Source organism: Neoarius graeffei, chromosome 1 (genome assembly GCF_027579695.1).
Source record: "Neoarius graeffei isolate fNeoGra1 chromosome 1, fNeoGra1.pri, whole genome shotgun sequence".
Classification (NCBI taxonomy): Eukaryota; Metazoa; Chordata; class Actinopteri; order Siluriformes; family Ariidae; genus Neoarius; species Neoarius graeffei.
In genome coordinates, this window is record NC_083569.1 from 124,651,460 (window position 1) to 124,673,354 (window position 21,895).

General features: G+C 46.3%; 1 protein-coding gene across 3 annotated transcripts in view; it reads right to left on the reverse strand.

Annotated features, from left to right (window-relative positions):
* Positions 1–14,406, reverse strand: part of guk1a (guanylate kinase 1a) — a 54,767-nt gene extending 40,361 nt beyond the window's left edge. For 2 of the 3 annotated variants that reach the window (XM_060916544.1, XM_060916572.1), the window contains exon 1: positions 8,915–9,017. In XM_060916544.1, the coding sequence (XP_060772527.1) occupies positions 8,915–8,948 (34 nt within the window). In that variant the 5' untranslated portion in view covers positions 8,949–9,017. Of the gene's footprint in view, positions 1–8,914; positions 9,018–14,216 lie in introns of those variants that run through there. The other variant, XM_060916564.1, reaches the window with a different exon arrangement.
* Positions 14,407–21,895: the final 7,489 nt, after the last annotated feature.

The window sequence follows — 21,895 nt, forward strand, 5'->3', positions numbered from 1 at the left end:
CCCCATCATGCAGACCTTCTACCGCAGAACCATCGAGAGCATCCTGACCAGCTGCATCACTGTGTGGTACGGCGGCTGTACTGCATCCTGCCGGAAGACCCTGCAGCGCATAGTGAGAGCGGCTGAGTAGATCATCGGTGTCCCCCTACCCTCCCTTCAGGATATTTACAACACACGCCTGGCCCGCAGAGCACTCAGCATTGCGGGCGACTCCACCCATCCCAACCACCACTTCTTCAGCCTCCTGCCTTCTGGGAGAAGAATGAAAAGCCTCCGGGCGAGAACCAGCAGACTGAGAGACAGCTTCATCCACCAAGCCGTCAGAATGCTGAACTCCCTCCCAGGCCAGTACCCCCTTCCCTTAATACACAAACCAAATGTCACCAGCCACTTTAGCGAACTGTAACGGAATTCAATTGCACTATGTTAAAACTGTTTACAATACTGTCTACACGGTTTTTTATTTTAAGTTAATTGCACTATATAAAAACTGTTTACAACACTGTTTACACTTTTTACATATCTGCCATATTTATACTTACACTGAAAATTCTGCTCATGCTACCATTTATTTATTTATATTTATACTGATAATTACTATACTGTCAGACTGCTGTTCCTGTTTACATTGTTCATTCTGTTTATATTGTCATTCGTCACATTTAAATTTATACCATTAATTCTGTTCACACTGCCACGTTTGCAATTTCTGGATTGCCACTGTCTTGTCTTTTCTTAGATAGCTTTAGCTTGTGTGTGTAAACCCTCCCGGTTTACCCCCCTTTTTCCAGTTTATAGGGGTGTTCACACGGCAACTTTTACTCCGGTGTAGCACCGGGGCTGCCCCGGTAGAGCGTTCACACGGTACAGTTATACCGGTGTAGCCCCTGAAAGCTGCTTAAACCGGTGCAAATCTAACCCTGCTCGGGAGGAGGTTTAAGAAATTTACTCCGGAGTAAACGCTAGTTTTCGGGGCAGCACCGATATAAAATGGGACGTCTGAACGCTACAGGGGTAGACTTGCTACGCGTGAAGAGAGTTGATTACATACGGGCATTGCATAATTTGCATCCTGGTATTTTGCGCTTCCAAAATGGCGAATATCAACAACAACAGAACTGCGTGTCTTCCAGTGTTGCCAGATTGGGTGGTTTTAAGTGCATTTTGGCGGATTTGAACATATTTTGGGCTGGAAAACGTCAGCAGTATCTGGCAACACTGGTGTCTTCATCCACGTTGTTTTCCCGGCGCTTGGTGATGCCATGACAACCGGGAAAAGGAAGTACATTTTCACGCATGCGCATATTTCATTTCCGCATTATTACTATCGTATAGCACGGTCGCAAAAACTGCCGTGTGAACGCAAGTGGGGCTGCACCGGTGCTAACACGCTTCTCTCTAGTAAGCAGGTTTGTGACGTGTGAACGCTCCACAAAATTTACACCGGTGTAAGATATATCGCAACAAAATACATCAGTGCAGCATCGATGCAAATATGTGACCCCTCACCGAATCCAGGGACGCATGTCGGCCGAAACGAATCCGAGATAATCGCAAAAGAAGCATTTTTTTTCGAAATTTGTGATTTTCATTTTTTTCCATCATGTGCAAGTTGAGATCTTGAAGAATGCAATAAGTATTTCAGATAATAGATTGTTTTGTTGGAAAAGCATACATTTTTTGTTGCAAATTGTCTCGTTTTTGTCAGGACTGTAGCCTGCTGGGGGGTGTGGGTAAATTACCATATGGGCCATTCACATGATGATTTAAGCCTTTTGTTTGTTTTTTTTTCGCCAATCGGCTGTATGATACGAGCTGAGCTCGTGGCTACTTAACTGCATACAGGCGTGTGATTTCACTATGGAATGAGCAAGTTAAACAGAGCGCAGAGGAGCTGAAACACCGCGAAGCAAACAGACACACGGTATTTACATCGGAGATCACCATTTCTAGCAAAAAAAAACCAACCTCGTTTTCCAGATTGAATGGAATACTTGAATGATCGGATGATACACGGACCGTTCTAGGATTACATTCCATCGGAGGCATTGGTGTGTGCAAGGCGCCGTTTCTCTTTCTGATGGGGTGAGTTTATTAATCTAAGGCTGTGTGGTTATTTTTGCATGTAACGGAGAGTGTTGTGGTTTGGTTAAGCCTAGGTCACAACCGGACGTACGATTTTTTGGCCGTGTGATTTTTGGCGTTTCCCAAATCGCTGCGTTTTTTTTTTTTTCACGGAGAAAGATGCGCATTGGCCGTAAGTTTGTCTTGCAACCTGAAAAAAACGTAAGCGCCCGTAGAGTTTGTTTGACATGACAAAGAACCTCTGCGGCCGGTCTGCGGCTTGAAAATCAGCACATCACACGCGCGCTCTCGTGCGTTTCATGCGCGCCCTCCGTGCGTTTCTTGCGTTTTTTGCGTGTAGACCGGCTGTAGGAGCGCGTACGGTATGGCCGGTTGTGACCGAGGCTTTACATGAAACTAGTGTTGTGTTAGTTGTGTCATCATCGTGCTATCTTTCTTTCTTACGGTGTGAGTAATTTTTCAACCACAAAACGTTAAAGTATACTTTAGGACTTATTTTTGTACTTCATAATTGTGTTGGGCATACTTTGCATGGAAGGAAAATTGACGTGGTGATCTTTGTTTACATGAAAGTAGTATCGTGCTAGCTCGTAGGGGGTAGGGCTTTCCTTAATGTCATGCAAATGAGCACCATTATGTGCCCGCCCTACACCCAGAGTAGCTGAGATGGAAAACTTTGAGGGCGATTTTCTCCCTTTTCTGTTTTAAGAGGTATACACTTTCAAAAGGCCACACATTCTTCAAATATTGTCAGATCTCCACATGGAAGGCATCATTGGAAAGCTTAGAAACTGTACTTTCTGAATCTGTCAATAACTCAAAATGCCCCCGGGCCGACGTGTGTCCCTGGATTCCGTTATCTGACACATATGTGCCGTGTGAACACCCCTTATATCTTGTACCTATATTTTATATTTCATGTTTATTACTGTTTGCACTGCGGATAAGAGAGAAACGCAATTTCAATTCTCTGTATCTCCTGCACAGATGGCATTATTGACAATAAAATTGACTTGAACTTGAACCATTACAAACACCATTAGTATAAATACAGAGGTGATTACAGAAAGTCACGCGTGCGCTGATTGGTTGAGAGATTTGGACTATTTCTTGATAATCGCCTCGAGCGACTCAGCAAAATGGTGGCCGGTCGCTTCGTCACTGTAAGTGAGGAAGAATTAGAAATGATGAAAGAAAATGCTGTTCCTAAAAGCAATAAAGATGCTCTGAACTTTAGTCTAAAACTATTCAAAGGGAAGGTGGAATTGGGATTTATCGATTTCAAAACAAAGTATTTTATGCGACTTGGCATAGATAAGGGACACAAGTCTGCGCCGCACCGTTATTACAGTTACATGAATATTTTGAAGTTTGAAATAATTTTTAAAAATGGTACTAAAAAAATAAATCACCTGTGTCTTTACACTCAAACAATTATCCGCCTCAGGCTCAGTGAATATCGGTGAATAATAACCTTGACTCGCTTATTATTCACTGATATTCACGTCACCTTCTGAGAATAATTGTTAATAATACTGTAATAAAACAACATTATAACTGCATTATAAACACCACTAAATCTGAACACTGGTCTTGTGCTGATTATCAGTTGAACGTCACAATATTTGACAATAATACCTAAAGTACACAGTAAAAAAGTGTAGATTATTATAAGGATGATGAGTTTCCACAATCGTGGGAAAAAAAAAAACACAGAAATTACAGAAATCACCTGTCCAAAACGGAACTGCCATTCTGAAATGGAAAGCAGGTTTTTATTCGGTGTCCAGTTTTTAAAGCTGAGAAATTCAATCCACGCAGCTATACAGCGAGGATTTTTTTTTTTTGTAAAAAGAAATCAAATCTTGGTGTAAAACCAGTTTGTCAACAAACTATCAACGTCCCACCATGTTGTAAATGATGCGAGGGCTTATAATCAGTGTGCACGCTGACTGGATTTAAAAAATATAAAATAAAATACACCCGGGGATTTCTTGCGGGAATGCCTCACTCCAGAAAATACAAAACAACTCACAATGCTGATGCACAATGGCGTTAAATCTGCATCTGTCTGACAGGGCGAGCTGCATATCTCATCTCATCTCATTATCTGTAGCCGCTTTATCCTGTTCCACAGGGTCGCAGGCAAGCTGGAGCCTATCCCAGCTGACTACAGGCGAAAGACTTACATCAGTAGAGTTCCAACAAAACTAGTTCAATCACCTAAGCAGCCACGGAAGGACAAATGACGAACGACAAGGGTCACGTTTTATAGAGATGGAGGCGGTGACAGAGGGGCAGATGAGCAACGATGAGGGTCACATTTTATATAAACGGAGGTGACGGGGCAGATGCGGAGTGATGAGGGTAATAAATTATATAAAGGGAGGGGACAGGAGGGCAGAGGTGGGGTGATGAGGAGTGATGAGGATAATATCTTAGATAAAGGGAGGGAACCTGGGCAGATGAGGAGTGATGGGGGCAGATGAGGGGTGATGGAGCAGATGAGGGGTGCTGAGGGGTGATGGAGCAGATGAGGAGTGGTGAGGAGTGATGAGGGCAGATGAGGAGTGATGAAGGCAGATGAGGGGTGGTGAGGAGTGATGGGGCAGATGAGGGGTGGTGAGGGATGATGGAGCAGATGAGGAGTGGTGAGGAGTGATGGGGACAGATGAGGAGTGGTGAGGAGTGATGGGGACAGATGAGGGGTGGTGAGGAGTGATGGGGCAGATGAGGGGTGGTGAGGGATGATGGAGCAGATGAGGAGTGGTGAGGAGCGATGGGGCAGATGAGGAGTGGTGAGGAGTGATGGAGGCAGATGAGGGGTGATGGGGCAGATGAGGGGTGGTGAGGAGTGATGGAGGCAGATGAGGGGTGATGGGGCAGATGAGGGGTGGTGAGGAGTGATGGAGGCAGATGAGGGGTGATGGGGCAGATGAGGGGTGGTGAGGAGTGATGGGGCAGATGAGGGGTGGTGAGGAGTGATGGAGGCAGATGAGGGGTGATGGGGCAGATGAGGGGTGGTGAGGAGTGATGGAGGCAGATGAGGGGTGATGGGGCAGATGAGGGGTGGTGAGGAGTGATGGGGCAGATGAGGGGTGGTGAGGAGTGATGGGGCAGATGAGGGGTGGTGAGGAGTGATGGGGCAGATGAGGAGTGGTGAGGAGTGATGAGGAGTGGTGAGGAGTGATGGGGACAGATGAGGGGTGGTGAGGAGTGATGGGGCAGATGAGAAGTGGTGAGGAGTGATGGGGAAGATGAGGGGTGGTGAGGAGTGATGGGGCAGATGAGGAGTGGTGAGGAGTGATGGGGCAGATGAGGAGTGGTGAGGAGTGATGAGGAGTGATGGGGCAGATGAGGAGTGGTGAGGAGTGATGGGGCAGATGAGGAGTGGTGAGGAGTGATGGGGCAGATGAGGAGTGGTGAGGAGTGATGAGGGCAGATGAGGGGTGGTGAGGAGTGGTGAGGAGTGATGGGGCAGATGAGGAGTGGTGAGGAGTGATGGGGCAGATGAGGGGTGGTGAGGGATGATGGGGCAGATGAGGAGTGGTGAGGAGTGATGGGGCAGATGAGGAGTGGTGAGGAGTGATGGGGCAGATGAGGAGTGGTGAGGAGTGATGGGGCAGATGAGGGGTGGTGAGGGATGATGGGGCAGATGAGGGGTGGTGAGGGATGATGGGGCAGATGAGGAGTGGTGAGGAGTGATGAGGAGTGGTGAGGAGTGATGGGGCAGATGAGGAGTGGTGAGGAGTGATGAGGAGTGATGGGGCAGATGAGGAGTGGTGAGGAGTGATGGGGCAGATGAGGAGTGGTGAGGAGTGATGGGGCAGATGAGGAGTGGTGAGGAGTGATGAGGAGTGATGGGGCAGATGAGGAGTGGTGAGGAGTGATGAGGGCAGATGAGGGGTGGTGAGGAGTGGTGAGGAGTGGTGAGGAGTGATGGGGCAGATGAGGAGTGGTGAGGAGTGATGGGGCAGATGAGGGGTGGTGAGGGATGATGGGGCAGATGAGGAGTGGTGAGGAGTGATGGGGCAGATGAGGAGTGGTGAGGAGTGATGGGGCAGATGAGGGGTGGTGAGGGATGATGGGGCAGATGAGGAGTGGTGAGGAGTGATGAGGAGTGATGAGGAGTGATGGGGCAGATGAGGAGTGGTGAGGAGTGATGAGGGCAGATGAGGGGTGGTGAGGAGTGGTGAGGAGTGGTGAGGAGTGATGGGGCAGATGAGGAGTGGTGAGGAGTGATGGGGCAGATGAGGGGTGGTGAGGGATGATGGGGCAGATGAGGAGTGGTGAGGAGTGATGGGGCAGATGAGGAGTGGTGAGGAGTGATGGGGCAGATGAGGGGTGGTGAGGGATGATGGGGCAGATGAGGAGTGGTGAGGAGTGATGAGGAGTGGTGAGGAGTGATGGGGCAGATGAGGAGTGGTGAGGAGTGATGGGGCAGATGAGGGGTGGTGAGGGATGATGGGGCAGATGAGGAGTGGTGAGGAGTGATGGGAACAGATGAGGGGTGGTGAGGGATGATGGGGCAGATGAGTGGTGGTAAGGGATGATGGGGCAGATGAGGGGTGGTGAGGGATGATGGGGCAGATGAGGGGTGGTGAGGGATGATGGGGCAGATGAGGGGTGATGGGGCAGATGAGGGGTGGTGAGGGGCGATGGGGCAGATGAGGGGTGGTGAGGAGCGATGGGGCAGATGAGGAGTGGTGAGGAGTGATGGAGGCAGATGAGGGGTGATGGGGCAGATGAGGGGTGGTGAGGAGTGATGGGGCAGATGAGGGGTGGTGAGGAGTGATGGGGCAGATGAGGGGTGGTGAGGGGTGATGGGGCAGATGGGGGTGGTGAGGAGCGATGGGGCAGATGAGGAGTGGTGAGGAGTGATGGAGGCAGATGAGGGGTGATGGGGCAGATGAGGGGTGGTGAGGAGTGATGGGGCAGATGAGGGGTGGTGAGGAGTGATGGGGCAGATGAGGGGTGGTAAGGAGTGATGGGGCAGATGAGGAGTGGTGAGGAGTGATGGGGCAGATGAGGAGTGGTGAGGAGTGATGGGGCAGATGAGGAGTGGTGAGGAGTGATGAGGGCAGATGAGGGGTGGTGAGGAGAGATGGGGCAGATGAGGGCCGGTGAGGGGCAGATGAGGGGTGATGGGGCAGATGAGGGGTGACGGGGCAGATGAGGGCCGGTAAGGGGCAGATGAGGGGTGATGGGGCAGATGAGGGGTGGCGAGGGGTGATGGGGCAGATGAGGGGTGGCGAGGGACAGATGAGGGGTGGCGAGGGACAGATGAGGGGTGGCGAGGGGCAGATGAGTCATGGCGAGGGGCAGATGAGGGGTGGCGAGGGGTGATGGGGCAGATGAGGGGTGCTGAAGGGTGATGGGGCAGATGAGGGGTGATGGGGCAGATGAGGGCCGGTGAGGGGCAGATGAGGGGTGATGGGGCAGATGAGTGGTGGTAAGGGATGATGGGGCAGATGAGGGGTGGTGAGGGATGATGGGGCAGATGAGGGGTGGTGAGGGATGATGGGGCAGATGAGGGGTGATGGGGCAGATGAGGGGTGGCGAGGGGTGATGGGGGCAGATGAGGGGTGATGGGGCAGATGAGGGCCGGTGAGGGGCAGATGAGGGGTGGTGAGGGGTGATGGGGCAGATGAGGGGTGATGAGGCAGATGAGGGCCGGTGAGGGGCAGATGAGGGGTGATGGGGCAGATGAGGGGTGGTCAGGGGCAGATGAGGGGTGGTGAGGGCAGATGAGTCGTGGCGAGGGGCAGATGAGGGGTGGCGAGGGGTGATGGGGCACATAAGGGGTGCTGAAGGGTGATGGGGCAGATGAGGGGTGGTGGGGCAGATGAGGGGTGGTGAGGGGTGATGGGGCAGATAAGGGCCAGTGAGGGGCAGATGAGGGGTGGCGAGAGGCAGATGAGTCGTGGCGAGGGGCAGATGAGGGCTGGTGAGGGGCAGAGGAGGGGTGATGGGGCAGATGAGGGGTGATGGGGCAGATGAGGGGTGGCGAGGGGTGATGGGGCAGATGAGGGCTGGTGAGGGGCAGATGAGGGGTGGCGAGGGGTGATGGGGGCAGATGAGGGCCGGTGAGTGGCAGATGAGGGGTGATGGGGCAGATGAGGGGTGGTGAGGGGCAGATGAGGGGTGGGGAGGGGTGATAGGGGCAGATGAGGGCCGGTGAGGGGCAGATGAGGGGTGGCGAGGGGTGATGGGGCAGATGAGGGCCGGTGAGGGGCAGATGAGGGGTGGCGAGGGGTGATGGGGGCAGATGAGGGCCGGTGAGTGGCAGATGAGGGGTGATGGGGCAGATGAGGGGTGGGGAGGGGTGATAGGGGCAGATGAGGGCCGGTGAGGGGCAGATGAGGGGTGGCGAGGGGTGATGGGGCAGATGAGGGCCGGTGAGGGGCAGATGAGTCGTGGTGAGGGGCAGATGAGGGGTGGCGAGGGGTGAGGGGCAGATGAGGGGTGGCGAGGGGTGATGGGGCAGATGAGGGGTGGTGAGGGGCAGATGAGGACCGGTGAGGGGCAGATGAGGGGTAGCGAGGGGCAGATGAGGGCCACATGCAGGCTGATTGTCTCTGAACTCAGTGAAATCACGCGAGACTCAGAGTGCAGTGTGTGTGCGGGTGAGAGTGAAACCCTGCAGGACTTTATTCTGTAATAAAGAGATAAACCAGTCTCACTGAAAGAAAAGAGAAATAAAGCAATTAAAGGGATAAACTCCGCTCCAGCTCGCGCACCTCCATCACGTGCAGGTGATGCCCCTGAATCCCCGGATGGAGCATCACCAACATTTCTCTTCATTCACCAGGAAAGCGGAGAACCTCACCTGAGAGACCTGCGGAGAAAAACCTCATGAACATCTGGAAGAAAGCGGAGATCCTCCAGGAATCCGGCTCACGCGCCTCCAGCCGCCACTTCCCGCACACAGCCACGGCGCCAGTGACGTCACACAGAGCCGCTTTCCCGGAAGCACAGGCGGCAGCACAAACCCGTTCGAGCGCATCAGCACTGCGCAGCGTGCGCGCAGAACACGGCCGGGCTGCGTCTCAAATCGCCACGTGCGCACTGAGCACTGGATTACCGAGTGCCTGTTTGTGGAAAGGAGTTTTTTTAATAAGATTTTACCTGGACCATGCTTCTGCGCATACAGTGACATTACAAAAATCAATCAGGTTCCTTGTAACAAGGTGACTAATTTAACTAAAACTGACACAAAGAATTGTTTTGCATAGATTACAGACTAACTGGGCGGCACGGTGGTGTAGTGGTTAGCGCTGTCGCCTCACAGCAAGAAGGTCCGGGTTCGAGCCCCGTGGCCGGCGAGGGCCTTTCTGTGTGGAGTTTGCATGTTCTCCCCGTGTCCGCGTGGGTTTCCTCCGGGTGCTCCGGTTTCCCCCACAGTCCAAAGACATGCAGGTTACGTTAACTGGTGACTCTAAATTGACCGTAGGTGTGAATATGCGTGGAGAGGAGATGGGCGCCACCAAGCAATCCAAGCCCAGAGAAAAGAGATGAGTGACTATGTCAGCATCTCTCATGCCTCCCAATGACCGGTTACGGGAATGAACAGAACTGACTAATTTATGAGTTAATATGACAAAAGATTAAAATCTAGATTCTTTATCTCAAACTGCATTTCATATGAAATGTAACTTATTCTAAAGATCACTTGTATTAAAAAAAAAAAACAGAAATATGATGAGTGAAATCAAATGGTGCTACACCCCCCCCCCCCCCCCCCCCCAAAAAAAATCCATTTTAATTCCAGCTTGTAACATGACAAACACCAAGGGGGGTGAATACTTTTGCAAGACACTGTATGTTCTTTTTTTGTCAGCCCTGTGATGACCTGCTGACTTGTCCAGGGTGAACCCCGCCTCTCACTCATAGTCAGCTGGGATAGGATCCAGCTTGCCTGCTACCCTGTAGAACAGGATACGCGGCTACAGATAATGAATGGATGGATGGATGGATGTTCTTGTTTTATAGGAGCCAGTTTTTAAAAAAAAACACCAAAGTGAAAATGCTATCAGCCCGCAAGCGACTGAGCCCTTCAGGTTGTGGTTTCGGGTGGCGTGGCATATTGAGTCCCCCTGGCTAATACAGTGGTGTTGTTAGGCCCCATCCCTTGGTGCTATAGCCCCTGGATATTTTCACCCTCAAAAAAGTAAGACATTAATAGAAAACAACTGACTTGGATGTGATGCGGGATTTTGAATGTTGTAATATATAGATTTAGGCACTGCCTAAAAGCGGAGCTCCCATCTGTTTCTGGGTTGTCGAAGTTTCTTATATCCTAGCCAGTCTCTTTTGTTTTATTTCTTTACTGGCTAGCACTGGCCACTAGGCGGTGTGTCTCATCTCATCTCATTATCTCTAGCCGCTTTATCCTTCTACAGGGTCGCAGGCAAGCTGGAGCCTATCCCAGCTGACTACGGGCGAAAGGCGGGGTACACCCTGGACAAGTCGCCAGGTCATCACAGGGCTGACACATAGACACAGACAACCATTCACACTCACATTCACAACTACGCTCAATTTAGAGTCACCAGTTAACCTAACCTGCATGTCTTTGGACTGTGGGGGAAACCGGAGCACCCGGAGGAAACCCACGCGGACACGGGGAGAACATGCAAACTCCACACAGAAAGGCCCTCGCCGGCCCCGGGGCTCGAACCCAGGACCTTCTTGCTGTGAGGCGACAGCGCTAACCACTTAGGCGGTGTGTATGACTGGTAATTACTAACACTGACCACTAGGCGGTGTGTATGACTGGTAATCACTAACACTGGCCACTAGGCGGTGTGTATGACTGGTAATCACTAACACTGGCCACTAGGCAGTGTGTATGACTGGTAATTACTAACACTGGCCACTAGGCGGTGTGTGTGACTGGTAATTACTAACACTGGCCACTAGGCGGTGTGTGTGACTGGTAATTACTAACACTGGCCACTAGGCGGTGTGTATGACTGGTAATTACTAACACTGTCCACTAGGCGGTGTGTATGACTGGTAATTACTAACACTGGCCACTAGGCGGTGTGTGTGACTGGTAATTACTAACACTGGCCACTAGGCGGTGTGTGTGACTGGTAATTACTAACACTGGCCACTAGGCGGTGTGTGTGACTGGTAATTACTAACACTGGCCACTAGGCGGTGTGTATGACTGGTAATTACTAACACTGTCCACTAGGCGGTGTGTGTATGACTGGTAATTACTAACACTGGCCACTAGGCAGTGTGTATGACTGGTAATTACTAACACTGGCCACTAGGCGGTGTGTATGACTGGTAATCACTAACACTGGCCACTAGGCAGTGTGTATGACTGGTAATTACTAATACTGGCCACTAGGCGGTGTGTATGACTGGTAATTCCTAACACTGGCCACTAGGCAGTGTGTATGACTGGTAATCACTAACACTGGCCACTAGGCAGTGTGTATGACTGGTAATTACTAACACTGGCCACTAGGCGGTGTGTGTGACTGGTAATTACTAACACTGGCCACTAGGCGGTGTGTGTGACTGGTAATTACTAACACTGGCCACTAGGCGGTGTGTATGACTGGTAATCACTAACACTGGCCACTAGGCGGTGTGTATGACTGGTAATTACTAACACTGGCCACTAGGCGGTGTGTATGACTGGTAATTACTAACACTGGCCACTAGGCGGTGTGGATGACTGGTGATTACTAACACTGGCCACTAGGCGGTGTGTATGACTGGTAATTACTAACACTGGCCACTAGGCGGTGTGTGTGACTGGTAGTACACGTACAAACCACAAAAAATCGACTCGATGGGTTTACCATTTTTTCTGAGGTATGGTGCTCCGCTGGAGCTCCGCTAATATAATAATGTAGTTTAGAATTTGTGCCTTTGTGGTCCTAAAGGAGAGATATGTGAGTGAGAAATTGTATATTTTTATTGAACTGATGATAGACTTTACTCGTGATATTTAATAGTCAATTGACACATGCCTCAGTATCCTGATACATTATGTGTGTTGTTGATAATAATAATTATAATAATAATAAAACAAATTGAAATGAACTACATAAATTTAAAGGTAGACTGCCTTTCAGATTTTTCAAGTGTAGGTCATAAAAAGAATTTTCCCCAATACCCAGTTATTTTTGTTTAGTGAGCTATTTTTTCCTGCTTCACCATGACCTAATTCAAGATACTACATCATGTATCACATCACATGGTGGGCTTTCTCTGTTCACGCAAGGCATTGTGGGATACAAATTTGAAACAGGAGAGAAAAATGGAGGACGTGAGTGTGCGAATGAAACATGAAAGAGCAACTACAGTAACGGACAGCCAGAAGAAGAAAAGACGTTGTTATATACGAAGGACAGGAAACGCAGGACTGAACTAATAAATATGGGTGCTCAGCGAGCACCTCGGTGTGATCAGCTGTTCGCAACAGAATGATGGAACTGTCAGTGCACGCTCAAAGGGAAACCTGTAGATGGCAGTAATGCAACACTGTAGATGTCAGCTACCAGCGGCACGGTGGTGTAGTGGTTAGCACAGCCACCTCACAGCAAGAAGGTTCCGGGTTCAAACCCAGCGGCTGGCGAGGGCTTTTCTGTGCGGAGTTTGCATGTTCTCCCCGTGTCTGCGTGGGTTTCCTCCGGGTGCTCCGGTTTCCCCCACAGTCCAAAGACATGCAGTTAGGTTGACGTGGGGCGGCCTTGGGTTGAGGTGCCCTTGAGCGAGGTACCGAACCCCTGACTGCTCCCCGGGTGCTCTGGTGTGGCTGCCCACTGCTCCGGGTGTGTTCACTGCTTCAGATGGGTTAAATGCAGAGGATGAATTGAAGTGTGCAGGTGACAAATAAAAGTTTCTTCTTCTAAAAAAGAAGAAGGTAAATCTGCGCATGCGCACACGAACTTCCTCTGTCTGCTTGACTGCGTGAACCGAGCGATTTCATGCACATTATTTACTTTGATCCTCTCAAATTAAATAACTTCCCAGCCACAGAATGGCCTGATATTTTGTGAGATATTACAGAAATAAACAGATATCACAATCACCACATTTCAGACGGAACTAAATTTCACCGATTTTATGAAATCGAAAGGCCGTCTCGCTTTAAAAAGAGCAGTGAAAAAAAAATCACTAATAAAGATGACATAACCTTTAAATGTGTCTGGGTGATAATATTTCTTCTAAAGTTAGATATAACCTCCACAATCTATTGATGCCAAGCTCCCTTAAAAAATATAAGCTCCAGGAAAACTGGACTTGGTCTAACTAACGGATGATGAAAACCGCGGTGTCATTCTGTGTTCGGTTCGTAAATCGACGGGAAAATCAGATTTCTTCAGTGCTGTTTGTTCCCAGACTCTTCTTGTTCAATTGTAAATCAAGTTTTGTGTTGAAGAAAAGGCTAAAGGGAGTCCTAATATCTCTTTGGAATAATTCCCAGCGAAAATAACCTTCAGTAAGCTCAACCTAAAAAGGTTTATTTTCGCTTGATGGTGCACAGGCTGCCCAAAATCAAGTCTTTATCAGAGGCTGGAGTGAGGCCCAAATGTTATATGGAATGGAAAGACCTAGCAGCATCTGTGCAAGTATCTGAATTGTGCCAGTTTGGTTGGTATAAACCTGTATTCAGTCTACTTTGACATCTCGGGAACTAAGAAAAAATACTGACTAAGAAAAAGTGAAGAATACTTATTGGACTTTATTGTTCAAGGGAAAAAAATGGAGAATATTTTTCAGAACCCAGGGGGAACCCTGCGTAGCTACCACATAGCAACTGCCTAGCTACATCCATGCAACCATGTAGCTACACCTATGCAACCGCCTAGCTACACATTAATAAATACGTAGTGCAGCAATCCTTGGATCCAAAACCACGATAGAAAGTCTCGACGGATGCGTAAGGTTTCCTTTATTTAAGTCCATCATAACAAGATGACGTTAAACTTTAATCCGTATCGTCCTTACAGCACTGTGAAAACTGTTTTAAAACATACAAACATTTCACGAACTTATTTCCATGGCACGCCTCTCATAAAATAAATACCAAAATAATCTCAATCAAATTACACAACGTTAAAATTTATACATTACAAATTTTAGACAAACAAACATCATACCTCGCTGCGCTCTCCAAGGAATGCAAATATGTATACGATAGTCCTTTCTTCCGTCATTAAAACATCCATCGAAGACAAAGCTCAAAGTTGTGCAAATGAAGTGCAAAGTGCTGATAATAATCCGAACAGGCCCAAGCAAAGTAGTGTTCACCCACCAACTGCCTTGAAGGCTGTGCAAAAACTACAGAGCTACTGCCATGACAAATTTCAACACTACACTTTCCTTGCTCGTAATGATCTCTATGAACCCTTTCAGTCAGGCTTTCGCAATCTGCACAGCACTGAATCTGCTCTCTTAAAGGGATAGTTCGGGATTTTTGACATGAATCTGTATGGCATCCCCATCAATAGTGTCGTGCAAACACACTGACTTACCCCTGACAGCATCCTGTGAGTCCAGTTCTTGTCCAGTTTTGGTCCAGACGAAAGTAGTCCGGCAAGTTTGTTGGGGTCACGAAAGTAAAACGTTTTTCGTCTCAAAACAGTATGTGTTCAAAAGAGTGATATATTTGCATCACAAAACCGTTGCCAAATAAAAAGTCAGACCTCGAAATCGCTTGGCACTATTTTCTCTCCCTCGGTATCACTGCGCGCTGTCATGTTGACATCTGCGCAGGAATCAACACCTTTCCCATTGTTTGGCAGTGATTAGGAGTTCAGATCAGCGGCGCTAACAAGCTAATTTGAGAGCAAGAACAGCGACAAATTTATCACCTTCTATAACCTATACAATAATATGTTTGTGAAAATGGTGCGCACTTGCGACTATCCAGGCTGTAGCAACAAAGATGTGGCTGAATCTCCGCACACATTTCACCGTCGTAGTCAGACATGTTGTCGCTAACTTTGCTAGCAGTAAACATGTGTCGGTCGCGAACGATCCGGTTCAAAGAGCTCTTTGAAGTGAACGACGGGAGCCGGCTCTTCGGTGGGAGCTGAGTTGGGGAACCAAATCAGTTTTTTGTCCTTAGGTGCCTCAGAGAGAGACAGAGAGAGAGAGACAGAGTTCAGCTCAGCTGAAGGATGATTGTCTATTTGACAACCATGATCATTGTTTTGTTGCCGTGAATTCCTAAAGCTCATGATATAAATTGTCGCTCATAAATTGACAGGTTCAGTCGGCAACCGCCTTGGCATGGCCAGATTAATCTGCGGTATACAGCGAGACAGCAGTCATTATAACAGGAGCAGATTTGCCGTTCCAGCGGCTTCTCATTACTGGTGGAGCAGAGTGCGGCACTTTTTTCCCTTTTTACATGCGCTCAAGGTGCCACATATTTTGTTGCACATTGTTCTGTGTTTGTTAAAATAATTTCCAACTTTGCTTCATAGTTTCTTAGGCCTGATTTATACTTCATAATTTATTTTGTGGCATTTTGTTCAAGGTCGAGTGTGAAATAAAGCCATAAAGGATAAACAGTTGATGTCTTCTGTGTATTTTATATTGGTAATATAACACAGTTTTGCATTATGTTTGTGAAAAAATAATTTATTAATTGGTAAGTAAGTTTTATTTCTACAGCTAGAACATTGTTACACTGCTATACTTTACAAAGCTTTACAATGGCTACAAAAACTAAAAAATAAAATGGAAAACATCCTATTGATAAAATATAAATAATAATGTAATTAATTAACTAGTTAATTGCAGCAATTAAATCAAAAATAAAATCTCAGGAGCCGTTTGGGAGCCGAAAGAGCCGGCTCCTTATAGTAAGAAGAGCCAAAAGAGCCGAAATTCCCATCACTAAAACAATGAATGAAACAGCCGTGGCTGTCACCTGGCGGCAGCGCGCAGTGATAAGAAGGGAGAGAAAATAGTGCCAAGCGATTTCGAGGTCTGACTTTTTATTTGGCAACGGTTTTGTGATGCAAATATATCACTCTTTTGAACACATACTGTTTTGAGACGAAAAACGTTTTACTTTCGTGACCCCAACAAACTTGCCGGACTACTTTCGTCTGGACCAAAACTGGACAAGAACTGGACTCACAGGATGCTGTCAGGGGTAAGTCAGTGTGTTTGCACGACACTATTGATGGGGATGCCATACAGATTCATGTCAAAAATCCCAAACTATCCCTTTAAGAGTTGTTAATGACCTCCTGCTCTCAACTGATGCTGGTCATCTCAATGTCCTTGCTCTCTTGGACCTCACAGCTGCCTTTGACACGGTACATCATGAGAGACTCGTTTCCAGACTATCTTCTTTTGGCTTAGCTTTATCCTGGTTTCAGTCATATCTAGCAAACAGGCAACAGTTTACTTCTATTGGTGTTCATAAATCATCCACTGCTACTGTTGCTCAAGGTGTGCCTCAGGGTTCTGTCCTTGGTCCCCTTCTTTTTATATTACATGTTTCTCCTGTAGGCCAGATTATTCATAACCATGGCCTTAACTTTCATTGTTATGCTGATGACATTCAAATCTACATCACTATCACCCCTTCCATAGCCTCTGTTCAGCTGCTAAGGACTTGCATCACTGACCTTAAGCAATGGTTGCATAAGAACTGCCTTAAACTTAATGCTAGCAAAACAGAGGTTCTGTTAGTAGGTACCAAAACACAGGTTCTGAATTTCTCCAGTTTCACTATTGATGTTGATGGTGTGTCTATTAGTCCTTCCCAAGTTATAAAAAACCTTGGAGTTATCTTTGACTCCACCCTTATGTTTGAACCCCATTTTAAACTAATTACTAAGAATGCTTTCTTTCACCTCCACAATATTGCACGTCTCCGCCCTTTTCTCTTGGAAACTGATGCCAAAATGTTGGTCAATGCGTTTATTTTTTCTCGTCTTGAATATTGCAGTTCTCTCTTTTACGGTCTCCCTGCCACATTGCTCAATCGCCTGCAGTCCATCCAAAACTCAGCAGCTCGAGTCCTCACACTCACCAAGCGCACTGCTCACATCACTCCTGTTTTACAGCAACTGCACTGGTTGCCAGTTATCGCTCGGATTAAATACAAAATCTTGCTTTTAACCTATAAAGCTCTTCACGGTTTCGCCCCTTCCTATCTCAGTGAGCTAATTCATTTGTACTGTCCCTCCCGCTCCCTCAGATCTTCTGTCTGTGGACTTCTGACTGTCCCACGTTTTAAACTGGCATCTATGGGTGGCAGATCATTCAGTGTTGCTAAACTTTGGAACTCGTTACCACAATCGCTTTGTGACTGTTCCACTCTCTCTTCCTTCAAAGCTAACTTGAAAACTTTTCTCTTTACCTCACACTATTCTTCCTAGTGTGGCCTTTTTTTTTGGGGGGGGGGGGGGGGGGGGGTAACTCCTGTGTAAAGCGTCCTTGGGTTTGTGAAAGGCGCTATATAAATTGAACTTATTATTATTATTATTATTATTATTATTACTACAAGCGGTGGCACGGTGGTGTAGTGGTTAGCGCTGTCGCCTCACAGCAAGAAGGTCCTGGGTTCGAGCCCCGTGGCCGGCGAGGGCCTTTCTGTGTGGAGTTTGCATGTTCTCCCTGTGTCCGCGTGGGTTTCCTCCGGGTGCTCCGGTTTCCCCCACAGTCCAAAGACATGCAGGTTAGGTTAACTGGTGACTCTAAATTGAGCGTAGGTGTGAATGTGAGTGTGAATGGTTGTCTGTGTCTATGTGTCAGCCCTGTGATGACCTGGCGACTTGTCCAGGGTGAACCCCGCCTTTCGCCCGTAGTCAGCTGGGATAGGATCCAGCTTGCCTGCGACCCTGTATAATGAGATGAGATGACTACAAGCACATAGTATTTCCGGGCCAATTCACACATACAGGTCATCATAAAAACAAACAAAATTCAGAATATTTATGATCTGAAAATAAAGTACAGACATATTTTGCTCATAACCCAACTCATGATCCCTTTTTCAATATCAAACAGCACAAATACAAAACCTCAATATGGTCCTTTACACCTAAATACACCTTAACAACGACAAAGCAACCGCTTAGCTACATTGTAGTAAATGCCTAGCTACAACTTAGCAATCACATAACAACCGCTTAGCTACACATTAGCAACCACATAGCAACCGCCTAGCTACACCTTAGTAAATGCCTAACTACACCTTAGTAAATGCCTAGCTACACCTTAGTAAATGCCTAGCTACACCTTAGTAAATGCCTAACTACACCTTAGTAAATGCCTAGCTACACCTTAGTAAATGCCTAGCTACACTTTAGTAAATGCCTAACTACACCTTAGTATAGCTACACCTTAGTAAATGCCTAGCTACACCTTAGTAAATGCCTAGCTACACCTTAGTAAATGCCTAGCTACACCTTAATAAATGCCAGGGGCGTCACTAGACCCAAGACCATACTGGGGCACAAAAGGGGCACAGGAAATGTATGCGAGCGCGCGAAGCGCGCGAGCTAAAAATTTTGCACTATATTTATATTTATATTTATATTTTTTATATAATATATATTACATTTTATGTAATATATATTATATTTTATGTAATATATATTTATATATTGATATTTATATTTAGAAACGGCCTGCTTAAAACTAGTCACTAGAGCTGTAAAACTCAAAATGATTACGAGGACACTGAATCCAGGTCAATCATTTAATAATAACAGTATGAATATTTGCAACATTTGTGATAATAGCAATGTAATACTTATACTGTTGGTAATATTGTAAAAGAACATATTAACATACAATACAACACCGCCGAGTTTTTAAACTCAACCAAGAGTACTTAATGGCCAACAGTATTCACACTTGATACCTTTTAAATCACCAAACATATCTTTGTAAGCACACGCATTTTCAGCATTGAACATCTCTAAACACAATCCAAAAGCCTCTAAAAGCACCACTGTGTGTGTGTGTGTGTGTGTGTGTGTGTGTGTGTGTGTGTGTGTGTGTTACAAAAATGACAGTGGAATTACTGTCTACTAACCTGTAAACAGTTGAAAAACACGGAGAGATGGTTTCCCCTGCTCTGAATTTCATTGCATCTGAGGGCTGCTGGAGTCTGCGGTCCCCATAGCAACCAAGATGTTACTCATGTCACGCGCACACTTTTTTCACATTGCTTAGTGTGCGCGAGGCCAGCCAAAACTACCAATGTAAAAGCATTGTAGATGGTCTTCTTCGCGCATCGGTTAGCCTACCCCACGTTATGAATTAATTAAATTGCAGCTATTCCCAAGTTTAAAATTCAGAGCGTTTCGTCACTGGATTTTTTTTACTGGGGCACTACAGATCTATACTGGGGCACGTGCCCCAGTAAAATACCCCTGGCGACGCCGATGGTAAATGCCTAACTACACCTTAGTAAATGCCTAACTACACCTTAGTATAGCTACACCTTAGTAAATGCCTAGCTACACCTTAGTAAATGCCTAACTACACCTTAGTAAATGCCTAACTACACCTTAGTAAATGCCTAACTACACCTTAGTATAGCTACACCTTAGTAAATGCCTAGCTACACCTTAGTAAATGCCTAACTACACCTTAGTATAGCTACACCTTAGTAAATGCCTAGCTACACCTTAGTAAATGCCTAACTACACCTTAGTAAATGCCTAACTACACCTTAGTATAGCTACACCTTAGTAAATGCCTAACTACACCTTAGTAAATGCCTAACTACACCTTAGTAAATGCCTAACTACACCTTAGTATAGCTACACCTTAGTAAATGCCTAGCTACACCTTAGTAAATGCCTAGCTACACCTTAGTAAATGCCTAACTACACCTTAGTAAATGCCTAACTACACCTTAGTAAATGCCTAACTACACCTTAGTATAGCTACACCTTAGTAAATGCCTAGCTACACCTTAGTAAATGCCTAGCTACACCTTAGTAAATGCCTAGCTACACCTTAGTAAATGCCTAACTACACCTTAGTATAGCTACACCTTAGTAAATGCCTAGCTACACCTTAGTAAATGCCTAGCTACACCTTAGTAAATGCCTAACTACACCTTAGTATAGCTACACCTTAGTAAATGCCTAGCTACACCTTAGTAAATGCCTAGCTACACCTTAGTAAATGCCTAACTACACCTTAGTATAGCTACACCTTAGTAAATGCCTAACTACACCTTAGTAAATGCCTAACTACACCTTAGTAAATGCCTAACTACACCTTAGTATAGCTACACCTTAGTAAATGCCTAGCTACACCTTAGTAAATGCCTAACTACACCTTAGTATAGCTACACCTTAGTAAATGCCTAGCTACACCTTAGTAAATGCCTAACTACACCTTAGTAAATGCCTAACTACACCTTAGTATAGCTACACCTTAGTAAATGCCTAACTACACCTTAGTAAATGCCTAACTACACCTTAGTAAATGCCTAACTACACCTTAGTATAGCTACACCTTAGTAAATGCCTAGCTACACCTTAGTAAATGCCTAGCTACACCTTAGTAAATGCCTAACTACACCTTAGTAAATGCCTAACTACACCTTAGTAAATGCCTAACTACACCTTAGTATAGCTACACCTTAGTAAATGCCTAGCTACACCTTAGTAAATGCCTAGCTACACCTTAGTAAATGCCTAGCTACACCTTAGTAAATGCCTAACTACACCTTAGTATAGCTACACCTTAGTAAATGCCTAGCTACACCTTAGTAAATGCCTAGCTACACCTTAGTAAATGCCTAACTACACCTTAGTATAGCTACACCTTAGTAAATGCCTAGCTACACCTTAGTAAATGCCTAGCTACACCTTAGTAAATGCCTAACTACACCTTAGTATAGCTACACCTTAGTAAATGCCTAGCTACGCCTTAGTAAATGCCTAACTACACCTTAGTATAGCTACACCTTAGTAAATGCCTAGCTACACCTTAGTAAATGCCTAACTACACCTTAGTATAGCTACACCTTAGTAAATGACTAACTACACCTAAGCAACCACATAGCAACCGCCTAGCTACAGCTTAGTAAATGCCTAACTACACCTTAGTAAATGCCTAACTACACCTTAGTATAGCTACACCTTAGTAAATGCCTAGCTACACCTTAGTAAATGCCTAGCTACACCTTAGTAAATGCCTAACTACACCTTAGTAAATGCCTAACTACACCTTAGTAAATGCCTAACTACACCTTAGTATAGCTACACCTTAGTAAATGCCTAGCTACACCTTAGTAAATGCCTAGCTACACCTTAGTAAATGCCTAGCTACACCTTAGTAAATGCCTAACTACACCTTAGTATAGCTACACCTTAGTAAATGCCTAGCTACACCTTAGTAAATGCCTAGCTACACCTTAGTAAATGCCTAACTACACCTTAGTATAGCTACACCTTAGTAAATGCCTAGCTACGCCTTAGTAAATGCCTAACTACACCTTAGTATAGCTACACCTTAGTAAATGCCTAGCTACACCTTAGTAAATGCCTAACTACACCTTAGTATAGCTACACCTTAGTAAATGACTAACTACACCTAAGCAACCACATAGCAACCGCCTAGCTACAGCTTAGTAAATGCCTAACTACACCTTAGTAAATGCCTAGCTACACCTTAGTAAATGCCTAACTACACCTTAGTATAGCTACACCTTAGTAAATGACTAACTACACCTAAGCAACCACATAGCAACCGCCTAGCTACAGCTTAGTAAATGCCTAACTACACCTTAGTAAATGCCTAACTACACCTTAGTATAGCTACACCTTAGTAAATGCCTAGC